The 24,938-nt window shown below is 39.9% G+C and overlaps 1 protein-coding gene across 8 annotated transcripts in view; it reads right to left on the bottom strand.

Annotated features, from left to right (window-relative positions):
* ENOX1 (ecto-NOX disulfide-thiol exchanger 1) overlaps positions 1-24,938 on the bottom strand; it is a 454,877-nt gene that overhangs the window by 95,802 nt on the left and 334,137 nt on the right. For all 8 annotated transcript variants that reach the window (XM_069970542.1, XM_069970544.1, XM_069970543.1 and 5 more), the window contains 4 exons: positions 23,774-23,944; positions 12,898-13,104; positions 5,862-6,095; positions 513-725 (listed from right to left, as the gene is read on the bottom strand). In XM_069970542.1, the coding sequence (XP_069826643.1) occupies positions 513-725; positions 5,862-6,095; positions 12,898-13,104; positions 23,774-23,944 (825 nt within the window). The remainder of the gene's footprint in view (positions 1-512; positions 726-5,861; positions 6,096-12,897; positions 13,105-23,773; positions 23,945-24,938) is intronic.

The raw sequence follows: 24,938 nt of genomic DNA, 5'->3' as shown, positions 1-24,938 counted from the left end.
TACGCAAACAATTACTAAAATTCACAGGAAAAAATCTATACCAAAAGCACCAGTAAGCTTTTAAGTACATGTATTGTTTTTAATCTTCATATAGGAAGGAAAATTTATCAATCGGGTCGCCAATTTATTTGCTCCATTGACATATTTTGGAGGAAAAATGCAAAAACTAAAGATTTTTCATGATCAGCTAAAAACATCTGATGTTGTTGGCAAGTGTGTGAAAGGCATATAAAGCATCCCTCTATGAATATGGGTTTTATTCTGTCTTGAATATCGCTATGACCTCCAACAGGTGTTTTGAGAAAGTCCCTATGTACTATGACTCCTAAACTATGATGGCTTTTATACCATGAAACTTGCTGAATGTAATGCACATCATTTGAATGTCACTTGGTTGAGACTCTCACAGAAACATGACTTACCTTTACTCAGTCGGCCATCTTGATGTGGGCCCCGGTTATTTACAATTACTTACCCCAAAAGTTAAGATAAGAAGCAAAAGAGGTACTTACATTGTGTAAGAATTCCTAGGAGCTCTGTTTTATAGACCTCCTTGGCTTGTTCCAAAACCTCCTCATGCCCTGCCTTTTCATTTATCAATCGTCGTACATGACTATTTGCTGACTGGACCATGGAGTAAAAATGGTTTGACGTCCTTCGATTCACTTCTCCTCTTTCTATCCAAGTTAGGAGAACAGAAATGGCTTCTGAGAATTTGTTGTCATCTAGAAGAGGAAAATAAACACGAAAAAGTGAGATACTGTATCTTCATTATATATTGAGGGAGACAGCAGTTCAATAAAATTTGATGTGTTTTACACATCAATGTGAACGTGTAGGCCATTAAACAAGAGTTGTCAAGCAATTATTTATAATACTAACAGTTTATTTATATAGCACCAACAAAATGGGCAGCAGGGGGGGGTACAAAAACAATCAGATATTAGAGAATTACACATTAATTACTGAAACAAGAGAAGTGAAGGCCCTGCTTGCAAGTGCTTACAATCTATAAGGAATGGAGATGGGGTATAATGATCCAGCCATTGTATATAAATAGGGTCGTGCACATAGAGGTGGATGAACCTGCCACCAGCCAATAATGAACTTTCTGGTAAATATGTATATAGTCATATGTATAAGGCTGCATATAAAGAATACAGTGAACAAGGATGTTATGTGTGACTATAAGTCTACAATTATTACCTGAGTACTTCAGCTTTGTTTAGTGTATAGATTTGGCTTCTAATTGTGGATTTTATAGTGCTTTAACCATTTTTCTTATTCCCAAAATATGTAGAACCTTTAAATTCCATTTACCGTTCATTAACAAAAGATAAAGAACAAATGCTAATTTATTCAAGAATGCCATCATTTTATCATCGCTTTCACTTCTAATGCAAACGAGAAACACATTTCCTAATCTGTGATGCCAGAGAAGGCTCCTCCACATTTCTGCTGCATGCTGTGCAGCGTTTCTCACATTGTTTTTTGTGTTATAATAGTAAAGGTAACTTAGAAAGAGAAAGGTTTCACTTTGGAATCCTATTTTATTACAACATTGTGGGTAAAAAGGCGCAAGAAAATCTTTCATTTTAGATTCACAAAAATAAAAATGCAAAAGAATAAAATGAATTCAAGATGCACAGTTCAGTTTAACAAGAAGGGTAAGATGGAATATGACAGCTGGGCATACATGAATAACATTTGCAATTTGTTCTTGAAATGCCCTTTAAGATTTAATAACTAAAAGTCGCCTTTTGATAAAGATAAAAAATATTTGTTTTCTTTCCTTTGTGATCAAGGCATGGCATGAGCACAGCCGGGCTGGCACAATGTATACTATGTGAATCCAACAGCTGCTACACTATCTGGTACATACATGGGGCTCCTAATTAATTGAACCAAAACTAGGAGACAACCCTTTCTCTTGAAATTTACTTGGGCTATAAAATTCAGCAAAAGCTTCCTTCTGGGAGCCACTAACCTTCTTAAACTAGGGGAAGTAGGAATCTGAATTACATGAAGATAAGCAATGTAACTTTAACATTTCTGATGGCAAAATTGTCAAATGAATGATCTGGGAAAACTGGGACATATGGGAGTCTTAAGTACATAGCCTTTAGCTCATTTACTGTATAGCACAGCCATAAATCAAATGTGCGGATAATTATATTTAGCTAAATCCACTGAAATGTTATACAATATTATCCAAACATATAAATTTCAGTTTTACAGACATGTCCATGCTGGAGAACGGGACTGACCAGCATCAAAAGATATACCCGTAATGAAAGGTGAGTTAACATTAGAGATGGCTGCTCTTGAAACGGATGGTTGAATATATTTTACAGTTTAGGCTATGCTCACATCTATTTAGTTCTCCACTATCTGGGTATATATTGGGATACTAAAAATAAGTGTTCTGTTGTGTAACATAGTGTATCTGCCCTAGGCCCATTGACCGTAATGGACCAAATGTTGTTTGAATACACACTATTTAATTTGTGGGACTTAAAAGCGTAGTATACTGAACTTTTGTGTCAATATAAAAAAAAAGAAAATTTTGCTTCAAGTCAATGGACATGTTGCAGTATACAATGGATTATGTATTTACTGGTATCCTGACATATACTACTGTAGAGACATAGTGCCCATAATAGAGATTTTGAGTGTCAGATATTACAGTAATATTACAGATATTACAGAAATCACTTGAGTAGGACAAAGGTGCGATACAAAGCATAACCCCCACTATCTGCTCTGCTTTATGTAGTACATACTAATTTAAAAAAAAAATTTTTAGAGGGAATGTTCCACCTCCTATTTATTACGGATCACAGCCCCATACTGAAACTTTTTCTAATCCATTTTGTATTTTCCCATTGCAATTTTTTTTAATTCAATTTTATTACATTATTATGAGGGCAGCTTGTTATTAGACCTAAAAATTAAACTGAAAACTGGATTTAAACAATAGAGTTTTGGATGAAACATTTACTTTAAGGCTATGTTCACACAGTAAAATAAAAGCACACAGTGTAAAAACTTTAATGTAGAAAATTATTAGATTGAAAATATGTCTATGTTTTATACTTAGTTGTATTTTAAATTAAATTTATTTTTCAGTGTGTGTGAAACTATGTAGCCTTGGAGGTCTGTACTAAACCACTAATCGGCAGGACACAGGGATTCGGACCCCTACCAATCTAATACTGTTTTTTTAGCCTAAAGCAAAGGCCATCAAATTTAAAAACATGGACAACCCCTTCGACATAATTTCTACAACAACATTGACATTCCTTCTATTAATCTGAAGTAAGAACCTGTAGTATAATCAAGAGCTGCAATTACAATTCAGCTAGTTACTACTTATAATGGTCAAAAACTATGATAAAGTGAAATCAAGTTTGTAAACAGACACAATCCAGGCAGCTTAGACAAGCTCCTCTAATGCAGTGCCTGGTGCAAAGCCTACATACGGCATTTTACAATGCAACCATATGCCAAGTTCTGTACAGCCATTGACTAAGTATGTGATGTTTGGCGATTTTAGCTCTGAAGCTTGCAGAACTATGACTGCTACTCTATACTTACATAGGATAAAATAACACTGTGGTATTTTCTCTACCACAGATAAATAACCCCAACTGTGCTACATCAGTACATCCATTATACAAATGGACATTTGATGGGGGTAAAAAATCCATTGGTGAGGAAAACTGTGAGGAGTCAGATTGTTCCCCCACTCCCTGACCACTAACTCCATTTACAGACAACTAGCGGATGAGAGTTGTTGGCATGATTTTCTTAGTTTGCACAGGATAAAGATATTATAAGAACATATAAAACCATTTTCCTTTTTAACAACTTATACTTAATATCTATCATTCTTTGGAATAAAAAAAAAAAATCACTCAAAAACAGGTTTTAATATCGATGGGATATTAACATTAATGTTCTCCTGCTTTAGGAAAGCTTTATTCCCTAAAGGGTGTATTGAAATTTCAAATGCTTCTTAAGATGATAATTCTTGGAGCCTAAATTGTAAATGCATTGAATCTATGTTTAAACATTTGTATAAATAGACCACTGTAGAACATGATGTTACACAGATAACCTTAAAAAACTCCTAAGGCTTCCCTGCAGAACGGTGGAGATTAAAGAAAGCTGTCCAGTCAACTGAGATTTCCAGGGCTTAAAGTAGATATTATTATTATTTGTGAAATGTACTTTGTGAGGCATGCACATCTCTTGCCAAATGAAAAAGCACAAGGGAAACTAGTGAGTCAAAAGATGCTGAGGGCAAGGAAAGAACTGCTCATAACTTAATGCGCTAACAAGTTGGATTCTACAGAGGAGGAAGTCTTTGGTGCTTCTCCTGGGAAGAGCTGTACAAATATGGTGTTAATCGCTTGAAAGGCCAAGGCACCAGTCTTTAGCTCCTGTAAGTCCATACACAAACATAGTATTTCAACTGTCAATTCAATACCTTGTACTGTACTATATTGTACTTTTTTGGATATAGAAATAGGATGAAGCCTAGGATGACTTTATAGGTTTGAACCTGTAGTATTTATTTGGCCAACAGGGTATACATGTGCAAGAAAATTCCACCGGATGGAAACAACATTACTCCACTGCTCTTTTTCTTTTTTTTTTTAACTGAAACTTTTCTTATTACATTTTACAAAATTGAAGACTACACAGACAACACAGCTAGTCATAAGATCAACAATAGAACTATGTTTCCATCATCAACAGTACCCATTCAAGATGGATTGGTTGCATTGATCCATAATGCAATACAAATGCAAAATGGGAGGACTGTAAGTGTCCAGGTATGCAAAAGTAGGTAGTGTGTATTATACCAACTGTACCATAATCTCATCTGCTATCCCTATTCATCTACAATATAATTGTATACCCTAGGCCATGGATCTCCAAACTGCAGCCCTCCATCTGTTGCAAAACCACAATTCCTATCATGCCCGGAGAGCTAAAGTTTTGGATTTGGCTGTTCAGGCATGGTGAGAAATGTAGTATTGCAACAGCTGGAGGGCCAAAGTTTGTAGACCCATGTCCTAGGCAGATCTTGCATACTGTAGGTGTCTGCCACCCATTACTGACTAAGGAAGATATAATTTCTCCATAGTGGTTTGTGTGCACAGTGAATCCAGTCATTTGCAATATGTCTAGTTTTTCACATACTTTAATTGTCTAAGTTATCTTAGGAAACGGACATCCCTGTAGATTTGCTGCATACTGCTTTATACAACAGTACAAAGACAATGGGGAGATTTATCAAACATGGTGTAAAGTGAAACTGGCTCAGTTGCCCCTAGCAACCAATCAGATTCCACTTATCATTCCTCACAGACTCTTTGGAAAATGAAAGGTGGAATCTGATTGGTTGCTAGGGGCAACTGATCCAGTTCCACTTTACACCATGTTTGATGAATCTCCCCCAGTATTTCTATACAGTGTAATAATTCTCTGGAACATTATTATAGCCTTCCTTCTAACACAACCAGCATTTACTTGAAGCCTCAATTGACATAACGATACACATGTTATAAAACATGAATATGAATATTAAGCAACCCTGTACATGTAACTGGAAGCTATGGGATCTATGGAGATGCTTTAAACAATTCCTAGTTGTTATTTGTCTATCAATTGTTCTGTTATGGTCAAGGGTCATTTATAATATAATGAGGAATACTGTAGAATACTCTTACTTTACTGAAATAATGACAAATCGGTAAACATTTGACCGTAATGCATGAAAAATGTTTCTTATTCCACATTCCATACAGCTGTGAACCAAAGGTGCAGCCAATATATAAGCAAACACTTACCTTTGAGCTTGTCAGCAAGCACTGTGGCTTCATGTTCAGAATAATGCATGATTGCTGGCGGTGATGGGGGACGTAGCTGGTCTACTTCTAGTTTGCGCCGATGGCGTTCTTCCCTTGCAAGCATTCTCTGTTTGCATTCCCATTCATAAAAATCATCTCTTGCCTGGGCAAAATCTACATGCAAGCGACCAGAGTCCTTTTTATCTGTACTTGATCCGAGTCTCATTCTGTAACCTTCAAACAGTAAATTTCACAATTACAATATTATACCATTAATTCAATGTACAAAACTTTATAGCATAACACGGATTTCAATAAACCACTAAATATCTGGAATACCTTTATCAACTTTTTAACTCCATGGATAGTACAAGATTATCAGCTTACACAGGAACTGTTATATAAATAAACTATCGATTATGATGAGGTTGTCAAATTGTGTTGAAAGGCTTTCATGAAAATGTGTTTACCTCAAACTAAAAGAAAGGAGAGGGGACCCATCTGTATTTCTTTTTAAATAATACAGTATTTGTAGGACCAGAACATAGCCCAATACATGCAGAAAGCTTCAGCCCAGCACCGGAATATGTGAATTATATAAAGATTCCTTACCCAACTAGTTATAGCCAAAAGTTGCATGTCATTGATTCCAATAGGCACACCTGTCATCATATTCCATAGACATACTTGTTTGTCAATTGCATCCAGTAACCAAAGGCCAGGACAGCTGCTATAGGTAGTGTCAAATGGTTGGGAATCTCAATCTTCACAGATATTCCACAGCGACTGTAGACTATGCAAACTACCAGCACAATCACTCTGAGAATGTCCACAGGAGGATACCCTTACAATAAGTCCCCAGGGAAAAAATCCTCTATGTCCACATATCAATGTTTAATAGGGTTTCCCAGGTCAAATGCCTTTTTTCCCCAAGGGTGGGACCTAATTCAGTCAATAGGACCCACAACAAGTGCCTGAATCTGCAAATGCAGTCAAAGCCACATTCCCTACCACTGTCTGTAATTATACCCTCCACCTGGCTCCTCCTCATGGCAGCAAGTCAGTGCTGCAACACCCCCTTTGTCTTCCTTACTAGGCTCTGCCAGGGCCCACACTAATGCCCCATTCACACTACGCAATTGGCACCTAATCCTGCCTTCAATGTGTCTGAATGGGAGGGTTTGAGCCCTGTCAATTCTTTGAGCAGAAAGGCGAGGACCCGTTCAAAGAGATCGAAGGCACGATTCTGCCTTGTTTCAGCACGGAATCTCGTCGCCGATTCCGTAGTGTGAACGGAGACCTAAAGTGCATTTCTGTTCCTCTGCTGGGAGTCAAGAGACTCTGTTCTCAGCAACCAGTTAGGATATAAATGCTTGTTGTGATCCCGTCAATAGTGGCAGACTAAAAACAGAGGATTAACCCCTTATAAACTCCCAGAACTAGGAATTCTAGTTCTAAAATACTTTTTTGCCTTTATATCTTTAATATATACAGTAAACTTTCTGGCTGCTTAGACTAAAGAAAATGGAATCCTGATAGAATAACATGAGAGCTGCCACTGCTGCACATTTTACGCTGTTCTACTCCACAAAGCCAGTGTCTATGCAGTTCTGATTCCTGCTCTTGGTTATTGTGGCAAGTGACCTTTCCACATGACACTTATGTTTTATTGCAGTGATATAATAAATGCTTTGCTCGGAAAGGAAAATACAAATAAATATGGTTAAAATAAAATGCTGCTGCAAAGCCATCGGAACGGATTTCTCCAATATTCAATGATACAGTATAAACAAATATCACACTTTATTGACAGACCTGTTATTTTCTTTATGGAACTAGACAGACAGCTGAGAAGTCCCACCAGGAATAAATGCATTCTCCGAGAACATGACCCAAGAGGAAGAAAGGACACAACAAATTTGTCTCTACAATGTGTTGCTTTAAAAAATAGCAATAGGTTTGGAACAAACCTTAAATTTGTCAAGACATTCTCTGCTCAATCAAGTGACAAGCCTCTCGGCATCCTAATGACAGTGTGATGGCAGCTGGCAGCACTAGCCGACTGGTATGCTTAAGCTTGATAAGTGGATCAGATGAGACTGCACATGCTTTGATAACACAAACAAACTCGCTAACACTTATAGAAACAGTAAAACTTGCTGATAGGTTACTAATTGCATTTCTGCAGTTTCCATGGCAACCACACAGCTTTCTTCGAAGCATCATGGATTTTTTACACATAAATTTAAGCAATACTTTTTTTTGGCACTTAAAACCTGTAAAGAAATATAATTCTCCTTCAAGGCTACTCTACCAAGTACAAGAGCAGCACTGACACGTATAGATTACAAAAAGTGCAAGGGGCATGGTGTGCCAGACTTACTCCCATCACCAAAATACCAGGGAGACATGCAAGTAATCTTCAGAACGTGCTATGAGAATGCACATCCATGTCAAAGTGCAGATACAGTATGGCTATACCAAGTGTGGCCTGGAACAAGCAGTACTGGGATAGTATTTATTTAGAGAGTGCTACAGTGGTTTACAATAAATTAGAATATAAAAAAAAAAAAAAAAAAAACAACAACATTTTTTTCAGTATGTCAATTCAAAAAGTGACCTCATATATTCTACACATACACATACAGAGTGAACTTTTTCTGTTTATTTCTGTTAAAGCTGATGATTATTGATTACAGTCAAGAAAAACCCAAGTGTCCGTATTTCAGAAAATTAGAATAATTAACCCAAAACACATGCAGTGGCGTCCTAAGTGTTATAAAAGGTCCCTTAGTCTTGTTCAGTATGCAACACAATCATGGGTAAGACTGCTGACTTGACAGATGTCCAGAAGGCAGTCATTCACACACTCCACAAGGAGGGTAAGCCACAAAAGTTAATTGCTAAAGAAGCTGGCTGTTCTCAGCGTGCTGTAACAAAGGATATTAATGGAAAGTTGAGTGGAAGAAAAAAGTATGGTAGAAAAAGGTGCACAAGCAACCGGGAGAGCCGCTGTCTTAACAGGATTGTAACAAAGCCATTCTAAAATTTGGGAGAGATTTACAAAGAGTGGCCTGCTGCTGGAGTCAGTGCTTTAAAGGCCACCACATCCAGACATCTGCAGGACATGGGCTAAGTGTTGCATTCCATGTGTCAAGCAACTCCTGACCAATAAACAACGCCAGCGTATTATCTGGGCCAAGAAAAAGAAGAACTGGACTGTTGATCAGTGGTCCAAGGTGCTGTTTTAAGATTAAAGTAAATTTTGCATTTCATTTGGAAATCTCGGTCCCAGAGTCTGGAGGAAGAGTGGAGAGGCACAATCCAAGCTGCTTCAGGTCTAGCGTGAAGTTTCCACAATCAGTGATGGTTTGGGGAGCCATGTCATCTGCTGGTGTAGGTTCACTGTGTTTTATCAACACCAAAGTCAACGCTGCCGTCTACCAGGACATTTTAGAGCACTTCATGCTTCCCTGTGCTGAAAAGATTTTTGGAGAATTTTCATCTTCCAGCATGATTTGGCATCTGTCCACACTGCCAAAAGTACCAATACCTGTTTTACTAACCACAGTATCATTGTGCTTGATTGGCCAGCAAACTCGACCAGACCTTAACCCCATAGAGAATTTATGGGTTATTGTCAAGAGGAAGATGAAAGACACCAGACCCAACAATGCCGATGAGCTGAAGGCCGCTATTAAAGCAACCTTGGCTTCAATAATACCTCTGCAGTGCCATCAGCTGATCGCCTCCATACCACATTGCCGCATTGATGCAGTCATTCGTGCAAAAGTAATTGAGGGAATTTACTGTACAGACTTTTCATTTGGTTGACATTTCTGTGTTAAAAACATTTTTTTTCAGTTGGTTTTATATAATATTCAAATTTTCTGAAATACTGACTTTTGGGTTTTTCTTGGCTGAATCCATAATCATTAACTTTAACAGAAATAAATGCTTGAAAAAGTTCACTCTGTATGTTATGAATCTATAGAATATATGAGGTCACTTTTTGAATTGAATTACTGAAAAAAAATGTTGTTGATATTCTAATTTATTGCAAACCACTGTAGATGCCAATAACAAATCCAATCAAAATCCTAAGCCAATGGAGTAAAGCATGTAAAAGAGGACCTGAAGTCAGTCCTCTGAGGGTTTTTTTTTCATCATATAATTCTATAGACTCTGGTACCCCAGTTCCAATAGTGTTTTAACTTTTTTACTGCCTCCCCCTATTTATAAAATATACCGGTTTAATTACTTGGTCATGTATATCCTTCCTTTAAAGTGATTCTGTACCCACAATCTGCCCCCCCCAACCACTTGGTTCAAAAGCAGCTAACTGAAGGTACAAGATCTGTCCCAAGCTCTGTTCAGCAGGTAATGCAGTTATTGTCCTTAAAAACAACTTTTAAACTTGCAGCGCTGTGTCAAATTGGAGTTTCTATGCCCTAGCCTCTCCATCTGTCCTCCCCACCCTCTTTATGATTAGGAATGCCCCTGGGCAGGATTTCCCCTAATCACCACTTGTCTAAGCACACATGTGCCTTAAGGATCCAGCACATGTGCAGTGTTCTGACAAGTGATGAATAGAAAAAATCTTCCCTGATGCTTTCTAATGATAAAGAGGGTAGGGAGAAGGGACGGAGGGGTCTTGCAGTCCTAGGGCATAGAAACTCTAGGCCACACCAATGTGACACAGTGCTGCAAGTTTAAAAGTTGTTTTTAGGACAATAACTGCATCTCCTGCCGAATGGACCCCAGGACTGATCTTGGATTAAAAGCAGCGGTTTGGGGGGGGGGGGGCAGATTGAGGGTACAGAGTCTCTTTAAAAGTCAGATGGTTGGATATCACTACAGGAAAAGCTTGTACTGTGTCTTTGAATGTCTCTTTTGAATGTCTGTTTTGTTTGTTTTGAAAGTTATAGATGAAGGTACACTTCAACATTTTCTATTGTCTTCTTTGTAGGTTTATCAATAAACAAAAAAAAGGAAAAATCAGCCTGCCAGTGTTCCTGGTTGGTGTCCTACTTCTCCTAGTGGGAAACATGTCCCAGTTATATCAGCAGGAGTAGACAGTGAATATATAAATAAAATGTATATAATAATATAAAATAGCCATTTTTATTTTAGTCTTTTGTATGATAATTATAAAGTATATAAATTCAGAAGAAGCTCCTGGGGATATAATATGCTAGTGCTTCTTAGTCACAGGAGTGTTCTTTGTATCCATAACAGCGAAGTCTGGCTTCTTCCTTATATGCAAGATGATAAAAATCTATGACAGCTCGCAAAGACAAATACTAAACTCTTGATGCTTAATTTTTTTTTTTTAAAGGATAGTTAGATAGGGATACAGGCATAGGTAAATAAAGACCAATGCTACACAACTACATGTATGGCTAAAGATCTCAGTGCCATCTGCCTGCACAGTTATTGAAAGTGAATGCGGTCATGTTAAGATATACAGATTTTTCGCAACCTGGCAGTCACCATACACCCAAACCCGCTGGATCTCTGTTAACTGTCAGGTCACTGCCATGTCACCTAATGCACCACATTCTTTTGTATTACCTTTAATACAGGCAGGCAACCTACTTTTCATGGGAGGTGATAGCCAGGGCCGATCGGTGGACCAAGGGTGATAACCCTGCCCCTCGGAGCACCAAACCACCTAATTTACATATGTAATATACTACAAAGTAAAGAACAGCACAGAGGATGAAGGTAAGATAATTGCCTTCATCTTCAGTGCCCAGTGTGCTACAGGGAAATACCAGGTTACATGCTTCTTAACTGCTGATAGTTTCCCTTTAAAGGATTTGCTGCTATAGTTCTTGGTGCCCATATCACAAGACATTTTTAAAGGTTTTGTAGGAGCGGCCATCTCTATCAAATGGTGGAAGGTGTGAGAACCTGTAGCACCAACTTTTTGTGGGGACACAGCTGTTCAGAAGAGAAAGTTCTCAGCTCATCTAGTATCTCAGCTAAAAGCGGAGAGCAGCCTCTTCTGGGCAACTTTTAAGGTATTCTAAAAGGTGACCAGTCTGCGGTGAGGGGGGCCCCAAAGAAACAAGAGGAGGGGGACAATGAGAGCAGTGTGTGTGTGCATGTGTCTGAATAAATGTTGAATTACAGTGTCTGTATTTAGGGGTCATGTTGGGGTCTTAAAGGGAACCTGTCACCCCCCGTGCCGGGGTGACAGGCTCCCGACCTCCCGTTAGAGCCCCCTATACTCACCTGATCCCGCCGGGTCCCGCTTCTGGATCCGGTCGGGTGACAGAGATCTCAGCCGCTGCAGCCCGGCGCGCGCGCTGAGAGATGAGTCCAACACCCATAGAGAATGACGGAGCACTGGACTCTCCTGTCATTCTCTATGAGCGTTGGACTCATCTCTCAGCAAAATCCCAGGTGGGAGGGGAACATAAAGTATGCTTACCTGTCCCCATACACCCTGGCAGAGTTCCCTTAACCTCTTGAGGATTCCCCTCCCATGAATAAAAGTATTGCATATCCTTTTTCTAAAAAACATCCATCTTAATTTGGTGCCTAAATACCTCAATAGAGGCACCGTTACCCCCCATATCCACTGCCAGAAGAGATCTGACATGAAATCTCACAAGAAGTCAGTGCCAACACTGGAAAGATTACTTCTTATGACACATAAAGCCATGTAATATTCTGGTGGTCTGAGTAGCAGTTACATCACCCATTTGCAGTAATGGATGAATGCAGATGAGCTGTGATGTTACAGATGGCACTGCAGGAATACTAGGAGCGTGCAAATATTATGTTGGTAAAAAAAAAAAAACATGAGAACACTAAAGTGCTTCTTTAAGGTGCACTTGATATTTTAACGGTTATGTGTCAGATCTCAGTGAAAGGAAAGTTTTCCTTTAAAAGCAAAGAATCAGTTAAGGATAGGATGCTGCCATAGGCATAAATGAAACAAACCAAGGTCATTAAAAGGACAAAACTGAATGTATCAGGGAAATATAAATTAAAAAAAAGTTGCCAGAAATAGAATGTACTGTACCAGATAAGTAAATGGCTTTATCAACCATGAACTCTTCAGCAAATCGAATGTGACAGAAATTCTTCTTGCTTTTACGAATTGCTGTAATGTCTCCACATTGCTCAAAGACCTCTTGAATAATCTCCTCTGTGGCATTTTCGGGTAATCCTCCAACAAACACAGTTTTACAACCTGGAGGCCGTTCCCTTGTGGAAGGTGGAGGCAAATCTATAGAAAACAGAGGGAACAAAATGTAATTACATTACAAGAACAGTAAAGACACAAAAGATATTCAACAAAAATTTTAAAAAGTATCCCAAGCGCTTTGATCTTATTTTGTCTTACACTACAATCAAATACATCTTACCATGCCGAGTTACAATACATACTGTTATATGGAGGCCATGTGCTGATCTGATGTACTGTATACGGATATACAGAAATCAGCGCACCAATGGTCTGGCAACACAGCAGTGTACTTTTAACAATTCAAACGTTTCATTCTCTATATAATGTAGCTAATATATGCTTAAATTATGTGAGTTACAAGGCAGCTAATATGGATATTTAGGCTATGTTCACACTACGTAAGAGACCGGCCGTTCTGTGACCCCAGCCGGGTCACGGAACGCCCGGTCTCTGGCCGGATCATCTCGGCCGATACTTAAGTACTGGCCAGATTATCTTTCGGCCGCGGAGCTCTGATGCGGGCGCATCAGCGTGCGCCCGCATCAGAGCTCCCCATAGCACACAGTGAAGCAAGCGGCCGGAGCCGCTCGCTTCACTGTGTGAACTGACAGGTCTTTCTGCGGCCGGAATTCACTGAATTCCAGCCGCAGAAAATTGACATGTCAGTTGTTTGCGGCGGCGTATGGGATCCCGGCCAGAGAGAGTACGATGTGTGTACGCTCCGGCCGGGATCCCATAGAAAAACAGGCGGAGGTGTATACCTCACCTTGAATATTTATACGCAGCTTTAGTCTTAGGCCAAGTACAGACATGGATAAAAAAAAATATATATGCATGGACATTTCCACTACATGTTTATGGGCATTAGAATGATACTGTAATTAAATGCATATTTTCAGTTTAGAATCTGCCCTAAGAATCTGTAAGAAGTTTGAAAGATCAAACTGGTCCTTGGATTTTTGAAAGATGGCATAAACTATTGAAACAAAAGCAAAGAGCCATGAAAATCTAAAGCCACAAGCAATAATAAAGGCAAATAAGAAATAATACTACTCAATAACAGCATTTTCCCCATATAGTTTTCTTGGGAACAAAAACATTGTAATAGCTGCAAATTTTTGCTTCATAAACATATACAATAACAGGTGCAATTTTATTCTTCTTCACCTGCTATTCTAAAAGACATCAAAAAAGGGGAAAAAAGCAAAAAACAAGAAAATAGAAAGCTCTGACATTATGATGAAAAACTCTGCTGGTTATCGCTGCTGTCTTGTTTCAGATAAAACAACAGAATACCAGAAGAGAGGAAAACATAACCTAACAGCGGGCATGTACGAACTTGGCTGAGAAGATGAACACACACTCCATAATTTACATTTAACCATTGTTTGCCAGTAAGCTGAAAGCTATTTAAGAAAATTCTTTATTGATTTTTTTTTTTTTATAAATATCTAAAGAAAAAGTTATTGGCATCCATATGGTCAGTATTGGTCTGGTCATGTTCATATTTCTTTAGTCACTTTCTTGTTAAAGACAAATGATCAAAATGGCTTAACTGAGGTATTAGGACAAGCCCTCATCATATTCACTATTAGAGCTTATGGAGCTCATAGCGGAGGTCCCCTTTATTACCCAGAGCCTTTGATATTGAGGACTCGCTTATCACATCCAAATCATATTAGTAGAGGTAACATGGGTGAAACTGTCTTTACTGTAAATCCCCGACAATTCTTATATTGCTGTAACACTGACATCAGAGGGTCCCTTCAATTTCATAACTGCCTGCATTTTCTGATATTTTAATTTAACACAGTAGAAGCTCTAAAATAGATGTTTTATAAGTAGATGGAGAATGTTACAATTATGCATAGAGATGGATTTGTGTTGCTGCAATGGGTGACTGGCAGATACATAGCTGCATCCCTAGGCAACAGCTGCTTGGCATCCTTCAATCTTGTTTCATAGGAAACAATGGGAAATTATTTGCAGGGCAACAAGAACACAGTAATAACATAAAATCAACCATCACTCTGTCGCACAATGACAGACACTGGGGTCCTCTCCAAAGAAGCAGCAAGTTGTTAAGTCCACTGGCATCTAAACGTAGCATTTCTATCAAATAGAAGCTTGTGGGGGGAGTAGGATTGTCACGCTGTTCCTTTTCTGGATCAGGCAGCCCCTGTTATTATGTGCATGAGATTGGCAGTACATCAGATCATTAAACGATGGATGGATTTTGTCTACCGCTGAGTAACACAAAGAAATTCCATCATAGATACATACAGCATAAGTGAATATTCGTAAAGTTGTCACTCCGCATCGTACTGACTAGGTACTATTCACTAGAATTACTGTCGACCAACAAATCAAAATTGTTTCTCAAAAATCCACATATGTACTTTTTCAAAGGGCACACATTAACATTCATTTTCAAGCTTGCTCTAATGCCCCTCTATTGGAGCCACAAACCCTCAAAGAAGTGAGAGATCACATCTTAGCTCATGCTTCCAAAACCGAGATCTGAGATTAAAGGTCCTCCACTAAGGTGACACAAACTTTTTTTTTTTTTTTATAGCACCACACAATTTATAAAAAATTTAAATAAAATTAAAAATAGCACCACACCTGTTCGCATGTTGTATGTGGTTTTTTAACTTGACTGAAAAAACTGCTGACTGAAAAGTGTAGTAATGACAGCAGTGGGCAGTAAAAAAAAAAACCAAGGGGGCAGTATGCAAATGGACCAATTAGGGAGATGCATTAGGGGAAATGTAGTTTCCTGGTGCCATCTTGGATATACAGTGGTACCTTGGTTTAAGAGTAACTTGGTTTAAGCGCTCACAGTTTTTCAAAATTGTGACTTGGTTTAAGAGCATTGCTTTGGTTTAACAGCTCCCTGTACTGGGTGGGAGGGCGAGTGGAGGAGGGGCATGGTCTGCATAGCAGGGTCCACAGGACTGTACTATGACACAGAAAGTCTCCCTCACCTTCCAAATCATGGCAGATCCATTTCAGGCTGGGGCTTACATCAGGGGACAGCACTGTGGAGGTAATACCTCCATAGCTGTAACCCCTCTCTCCCCGGACAGAGAGTGCTGCTATACTGTGCTCACATCTGCCCTGCTCATACCTTCATGCTCCCTGCAGTCTGTCTGCCCTTGTGTTTTCCATTCTCTCCATTACTGTACAGTAACTTATAATATCACATATTCTTCTGTCTCTGAATGTTTGTTTCATATGTTCTACATGTTATTCAGAATAATAAATAATTATTTTTGGGGTGTGGAACCAATTGTCTGCATATCAGTGATTTCTTATGGGAAAAGTCCCGGTCCCGGAATGAATTATGCTCGTAATCCAAGGCACCACTGTATCTTGGTTTTTAGAAAAACTTGTAACTCAGGAATGGCAGCAGCTAGAAAGACAGGAGATGGCTCAAAATACTTAAAAAAGCAGTTCAGTTTTTTTCTCCGGCCCCCCGGGTAGCTGCTGTCATGTATACTTACAGAAGATGATCGGTGTCCCGTTCCCGTCGGTCAGTTCCCGTCCCGCGGGGCCGTTCAAATCGGGCGCGCTCACTTCCGCCGGCTGCTGAGAGTCCTCTTCTCTGACCAGTGATTATATGCCGGAAGTCACTCGCTTCCATGCATTCGCTAAGGAAGCGTGTGACTTCCGGCGTTCAAATTACAAGGCCGAGAAGAGGAGTCACAGCACCGGCGGAAGTGAGCGCGCCCGATTGAAATGACACCGCTGGACGGGAACTGACCTACGGGAACGGGACACCGATCATCTTCTGTAAGTATACATGACAGCGGCTATCCGGGGGGCCGAAAAAAAAAAAAAAAACTGAACTGCTTCTTTAAGGGGGTGTGAAAATGACCAGCTAGCTCTTAGGTGGATAACCCCTTTAAGAAGACTTCTATGAAAGAATTTTCCACGCAGAGGTTTCTGTAGAGAGAAGGTAGTAGAGGGCTATAGCCATAACCCTATTTTCTATATACTGGTGTCACCTTTAATGGTAATCCTGTCAGTAATGAGGGTGCAGGATTATACAGTCAGGGGTGTACATGCTGAGGGCCTAATACACACCTGCTAACTGTATAATCACCTGATATTCACATGTATTATTAAAAGTTCATGTCCATCTGACTATTAACTGAAGTGTCAGACAAAACATAAACCCAGATATCGTGGGATTTAAAGGACGTATTATGAACTATCATGTACTGTATCGTGACCATGAAAAAGGTGTGTAATCAGGGCACTATAAGCTATTTAAAGGAGAAGTCTGGGGTTGCACATTTTTTTTTCAAAAGAGCCAGGGAGGAGGTCACTGAACGGAACACTCACCTACCTCCCCACGCTCTAGTGGTGGGGTCCGCTGTCCTCCGCTCTGGTTCCAAGTCCCCCAGCCGTTTCCCTGCCTGAGCGGAGACCCGGGTTGTGATGTATCAGTCATGCTTAGCCAGTCAGTGGCTGAGGCAGCCCTACTGACTGGTTCAGTTGGGCTAGCACGGGTCCCTGCTCAGACCCTGAAGTGGCTGGGGGATCAGGAACCGGAGCAGAGGACATGGGACCCCTGCATTGAAGTTGGGGCATAGGTGCATGTCCGATTGGCTAATTGTTGTGATGTCTTGAAATAAACTTAAACTATCTCATAATTTTGTTACAGTTTGTTGTTTTATCTATATATAAAAGATATTCCCAAACAATAGGGTGTTTTTTTTTGTTTTTTTTAAAGCTTAATCCTAATTTTAATCTTGCTTTGAAGGGAAAAAAATGCAAAGCTTTTTTATGCAATGTTCACACAACTTTTTTTTCAGTAAAGAACAGATGCTGATTGTAATGAAATTAGCGGCCATTTTTTAGTGCAGGGGCGGCATTGCACTAAAGTTCACACATCATTATTATACCGCCAGTTTTTTAAAACGGGCGTTAAAATAATGTACATGCCTATTATTTCAGGATGCTGTTCAATGAACAGCGTCCAGACAAAATAGCTGTTCACACAATGAAAAGTTGGTTGGCGGCAGCACTGTGCATTGAAGTGAATGGTTAATTAATTTGCGGGCAAACCCAACGGTGCCCGCAAGTCAGTTGTAAAAAAAGAACATTCTTGAAGGAACGTGCTGAATGCAGCCAGGTGGCCTGCAGTTTGACAGCGTCCATTGCTATGCAGCGGACGCTGCTAAGCAAATTGCAAACATAGCCTAGCTGAGAAAATATAGCATTTTTACCACAAATGCAGAGGTTTTGATGAGGTTACCGAAACATTTCTAAAGAGTATTGATCCTACTAAAACCATGCTGCAAATAGCTGTACTGCAAAACTGTGCTGCAACACATTTTTTCATGAAATGGACTAAAAAAGGGGAAAAAAAATGCAGCGTGTGAACTCCATCTAATAGCTGTCAATTGGACAAATAGATGCGAAGCAATCTGATACTGGCCCAGGTTATCTAAGAATATTGTGATTTCTAAATCTTTGTGAATTATGCTTTGCGTTCACATTTTGTCAGATTTACTACCAGTTTACACTCTGCATTTAGCTGCACCATTAAGAGAGGTTTTGTGCTAAATGGCTGGCATGATCATTAATTATTGAGGACTTTTTATTTGGTTGGGAATGTAAGGATTGCTATAAGGTTTTCTGAGCTGCATTGCATTTTGCAAAATCAAGAAAAACCCAATATAACCACAAGATGAATCCGCCAGAAAAATTCAGAACATATTTAACCCTTAGGGGACACAGCCAGTTTTCATTTTTGCGCTTTCGTTTTTCCCTCCCCGTGTATATAAGGCCATAGCGCCTGCATTTTTCCACCTAGAGACCCAAATGAGCCCTTATTTTTTGCGCAACTAATTGTACTTTGCTATGGCAGATGTAATTTTTGCCTAAAATGTGCCGGGAAACCAGAAAAAAATTATACGTGTGGTGAAATTGAAAAAAAAAATGTTTTTTTTTTTTTTATTTGGGGGCGGGGGGGTGTTTTTACTCCGTTCACCCTAGGGTAAAACTGACTTGTTATATATGTTCCTTAAGTTGTTAAGTTATTTTTGATCACTTTTTATTACAATTATTCTGGATTTGATGCGACCAAAAATGCGCAATTTTGCACTTTGGGATCTTTTTGCGCTTACGCCATTTATCGTGTGAGATCAGGAATGTGATTAATTAATAGTTCGGGCGATTACACACGCGGCGATAGCAAACATGTTTGTTTATTTATAAAATGGGGAAAGGGGGGTGATTCAGACTTTTATTAGGGGAGGGGGCTTTGTGTTATTAAAAATACATTTTTCTTTTACTTTACACATATACTAGAAGCCCCCCTGGGGGACTTCTAGTATATGCACTCTGATCTCTCATAGAGATCCATGCAGTATAGTTATACTGCATGAATCCATGAGATCGGTGTTCTATTGCTTTTGGCTGCTGCAGCCAAAAGAAATAGAATGCCGAGCCGGGATTAGCGCCATTACGGCGCAGACCCCAGCCCGGGATGGATGCGGGGACTTTGACAGCTGCTTCTAAGTACTTAATTAGCCGGCACGGCGATCAGACCGTGCCCGCTAATAGCCGCGATCCCGGGCTACATGTGGCACCCGGGATCGCGGCACGAGGACGTTCAGTAACGTCCTGGTGCAGCTATGGGTTAAAAAGCAAAAATACTCTCTCTCGATAGATAGATAGATAGATAGATAGATAGATAGATAGATAGATAGATAGAACACACACAGGTATTTACTGTAGGAAATGACTTTATGTAAACAGTTACAGTATCTGAAGCCCAGGATATTTTATCATCCAGAGACTAAAGGGTTACAGTAGCTCATGAATACTTAAACGTGATGCATTTGAGTGGGGCTTAAATCACCCTGAGAAAAGCAAAGCCTGCATCAATGAATATTAAACTGGAGCCATGGCGCTCCGTCTGAAGAAAGACCATCTTGGCTCAGTCAGACTGTGACGGATGGAGTCAGCTGGCAGGACTGCATATCATGCAGAGGGTACAGAGACAATGAAGGAGTGAAATAATTTTATCTCACTCTGCCCAAGGGAAAAAAAAATGATTCTGGGCTCTTAGGAAAGGATTCATGGCGCTCACATTTTATGTACATACTGTCAGAAAGCATATGAATAAAAGAATGTAGCAGAAGAGATTATTGAATGCTTTGTCTTCCTATATACAGAATATTCACACTTTATGTAAAGTATATAAGAAAAGCAGTGCACTGTACATGCCTAGTGCCTCTTTGTACTGGTATAGCAAAGCAGAGCACTGTACATGCCTAATGCCTCTTTGTACTGGTATAGCAAAGCAGAGCACTGTACATGCCTAATGCCTCTTTGTACTGGTATAGCATACAGAAAATGATATGCAGCCTTAGATCTGTAATCAATAATCTGACTCTTAATTGTGTAGCCAAATATTATGTGTCTTATCATGCAATAATTTTTTTTTTTTTAAGTGGAAAAATACTGCTATAACCAAGCCCATGGCTAGATAGGGCTAGTCATCAGGATTCCAGGAATACCTTTTATTCTCCATACTCCTTTCAAGCATTGAGCCTTGGCCTGAATCTACCTGGGCTCTTGCTGTGCTGGTGAACAGCCAGTGTAATTGATCTTTGCTGGTTATAGCACCTGATTATTGTTCCTGATAGTGTACCTGATTGTTGCCACTTTAAAGCAACTCTGTACCCACAATCTGCCCCCCCTCCCAACCCCCCACCCCCAAACCGCTCGTACCTTCAGATAGCTGCTTTTAATCCAAGATCTGTCCTGGGGTCCGTTCGACAGGTGAAGCAGTTATTGTCCTAAAAAACAACTTTTAAATTTGCAGCCCCATGCCCAACGGCCGGGGCTTGGAATGTCTATGCATTAGGCTGGCACACCCTCTCCGTCCCTCCTCCCCCCTCCTCATCATTAGGAATGCTCCAGGCAGATTGTCTCCTATTCATCAGCTATGTAAATACTGAACATAGGCTGGATTGTTAATAACCCGTGCAATGTTCAGACAGGAGAAAATGTTCCAGTGGCATTCCTAATGATGAAGAGGGTAGGGAGGAGGGACGGAGGGGTGGTGAAAAGTTAGGGCACATATATTCTAAGCCCCGGCCGTTGGGCACGGAGCTGCAAGTTTAAAAGTTGTTTTTTAGGACAATAACTGCATCACCTGCCGATGGGACCCAAGGACAGATCTTGGATTAAAAGCAGCTATCCGAAGGTACAAGTGGTTTGAGGGGGTCAGATTGTGGGTACAGAGTCACTTTAACTGTATGTGAACTATAACATCCTAAAAAGTAAAAGTACTTGCACACACAATGGAATGGTGTTTTGGTTTTTGGTTTATGTATCAATCAACCTTTTGTTTTTCTTTTGCCATGAGAGGAGATTTGCTCACATCTAAACTTCTCCTTTTCAAGAACCTTGTTGTTGTGACTTTCCAATACCCACAGGAGTCTGGAACCTTTAACTGCAACTAGGGGATGATCTACACACCTCTGAAACAATCTAAACTATATAGTTCCAAAGATAACCGCCATAAGTGACGTAAGATGAGGGTCAAAACATCTGACTTTCCTATGCACAAGTCCACTCATTGGGGGGTCATTCACTAGGAATGAACCGTCAAGTAACTGGTGAAGAGAAATCGGTGCATTGGGACAGATGAGTGAGGTTCTTTTATAGGGACAGAATAGTCTTCATAGGGGGGACTGTTGTAGAAAAAAGACAATTCTGTATATTCTATTGTTAAATCACTATTACTTATAATAAGATTTACCTACCACATATGCTCGGACTTTGTTCCACTACTCTTTTAATTAAAAAAAAGTATTTCCTTGTGTTGTTTCTGGCCTTTCCCCAACTTACCTCCCTTGTCCGTGTTCAGTTTTTATTAACACTCTTTCCCTCTTTATACTGGTTATACGTACAATTAGCTTTATCTACCACCTGGTAACAGTGGTGACCCATTCTAAGACTGTCAGATCCTTTACTTTTCAGACACAGAACTGCCGAGATGACACTTTGTTTTCACATTTATCTAGTAAAGTTCTCCATGTTACAGACACTTCCAGGCACAACAACCCTCTGATATCTATCCATGAGCCGACCACTAACACCAACGGGATATTAAGTCCAATTCTTACTAACTTCTCTATAAACTCTTTATTATAAGAACTGTATCAAAGGCTGGAGGGGAATCAGGTGTTGAAACTAACTTGATGTTTATAGATATTTTCCCAAGAGAAAGAACAACGAGTCTTCAAGGAACATCCGGATGTTAAAGAAGTAACTCCAACTATGTATGCAGAGTTCCAGTCTCAGACGATTCCAAAGAAGCCAATGAACAAAAAAGATGTGCGGCCGCCCCCATACCTTCCATATTGGACATATTAGAATTGGACTTTAATTTGTATAAGCCCCTTAAGATGTAGCCTATCTGCTAGAGATGGGATGTCCCCAAGCCACACACACTGAAACAGATTGTTAGCCTTTTGACCTAGCAAAAAAGGTCATCTGCTTATGTTAATACCTACAAGGGGGTTACCTACAAGGGGAAACCGATCTCAATCTGATGGAGTCTCCTACACCTCTTCCTTGTTCAGATCTCCTCGTTAGTATGGTGGTAGGTATCCCCACCTGTCACATGGGAGGCCGGGATTCCAATGTTTTTAGGGGGGCCTGTGAAGGTGGCCATGAAGGGTTAAAACGTTTGGAAAAACACTGTAATCTTCTAAATGCCTCCAGCTTTGGAACCGCTTCTAGCAAGACAAAAACTGGTTTACAAGAAACAGGAATGTTGGCAACCCCCCCCCCCCCCCCCAGGAGGATACCACCCTGAACTCACAAGAGAAATAAACAACTGATAACACAGCTCACTGCGCAGTATAGGAAGCCAATAACCATTTATGGACTGACCAATAAGGGTGTGGCATGTATGTGTCTTGTGACTTGAAACCCCACCTCTATTAAAGGCATATATATATTTCTTGGGAAAAAAAATAAAGCATGAGTGCGCACTCCTAAACTCAGCTGAGTGAGGAGGTTATACCATCTTTTTGCCTGGTGTCATGTCCTCGTCGCTAGCACTCAGCTAACTTAATTTGGACAGGAATAGTCACTTGGGAACAAAGGTGATGAAAAGCAGATCTCACCTTGACAGTCTTGGCACTATCAGGGCTTCAACACCTGGGAAGCGTATCCGCTGCTGGACTCCCATCCAGCTATGGTGTTTCTCAACTTCCAAGGATGACGTCCACGCAACATTTCTTATGCAGTGAAGAAGTGGCACTAACCAACTTGCTGGTATAAAATATTGTAACTTTATTCCATGCACTTTAAACAGGAGCATGGACGCTGACAAAGGGAAAACCCAAAAACAGATGGTTTTTGGCACTCCACTGGTCCAATACTGATGACCATTTCTGAAGATACGCTATCCGTACCCTTTGAGATGGTTGTTTTTAAATTGTGCGCTACATGGATAGCCCATTCATTTTTATAGGCACTATATTAAGGCTCTCTGGCGGCACTTTTGAGAAATCAGACAATTGCTGTAAGTCTCTTTTGATCCCTGGGAGACACTCAATGTCCATCTTATTTCTGACAGACCCTAACAAAAAGGCATAGTCTAGTTTCACAACTGGTAATAAAATATATGATGAATACTTAAAAGTAGCAGGTCCACTAAAGTACTTACTAGGATTTGGAGGAAAGAGGGTGCAGCTTTTACAGTGAATAATTTCTTTCACAACAGGCAGCTGTGTTGGTGGAGGTGGTAAGAGACCCATGCCAGCCATCATTGGATTGATTGGAGTTATGCCAGTCATCATGCTTAGACTTGGATCAAACCCTGGCACACAGAGAGAGTCTGCAAACAAACAAAAGAGCAATACACCTTAGAAATAAAAGAAGACATAATGCAAAAAGATTTAATGTCTCAGCTCAGAACATTTGGGAAAGTGCAGACCTCCTAGTGTGTTATAATCCATTTACTCATTGGGGAAAGAACAGCTTGTAAACACTGCATGCAGGGAAATCAAAGGGGAGGCTGTGTAATTAAAAAGCATAAAATCAAATCTCTGCTACAGACATCTGAAACCAGACACCCCACCATCAACACCATCGCCAGTTGTTTGGATTGGCACATTGTCTCATGTCTTTGTAAAATCACTGTTTCTTTACCTTGAATGCCTTTCAGAGGAGCACATTGTATTAATGGGGTGTCCAGTTACTTCTCTGTCCGGAAATGCGTAACACATGTTTTATGTAGATCCCTAAGGACATCAGGGCTGAGCAAGGCTTGAAATACTGATACTTGGACATTAAATTCTAAGCTAGCAAGATTTTCCCCTTTACTCACATTATAATTATGTATTTTATTATATGTACATCTCCACCAAAATATTTCAAGAGGCTAACCTGCATGATTTACCTCGAAGTGTATTAATGGAGCGAGGAAGCAAGATAATGGCATCACAACTTATCATGACCATGTGCCACAGGCAAGAGATAATAAACCATCCAAAGTAGATTTATTTAAAGGGAACCTGTCATCAGTTTTATGCTGCCCAAACCATGGCAGCATAAGCAGGGACAGGCTCTTCTGTTACAACCATCTATGATTTCCTTTGAAAAGGTGTAGCATTTTAGAGAACTATTAGTCTTCATACAGGATGGAAAGGTCTATTTAAAGGGGTTATCCAGCGCTAAAAAAACATGGACACTTTTCCCCCTCTTGTCTCCAGATTGGGTAGGGTTTAAAACTCAGTACCATTGAAGTAAATGGAGCTTAATTGCACACCACAGCTGAACTGGAGACAAGAGAGGTGGAAAAGTGGCCATGTTTTTGTAGCACTGGATAA

The sequence above is a fragment of the Dendropsophus ebraccatus genome, chromosome 5, assembly GCF_027789765.1.
Source record: "Dendropsophus ebraccatus isolate aDenEbr1 chromosome 5, aDenEbr1.pat, whole genome shotgun sequence".
Taxonomy (NCBI): domain Eukaryota; kingdom Metazoa; phylum Chordata; class Amphibia; order Anura; family Hylidae; genus Dendropsophus; species Dendropsophus ebraccatus.
This window is presented reverse-complemented; position numbering and strand designations above follow the sequence as displayed.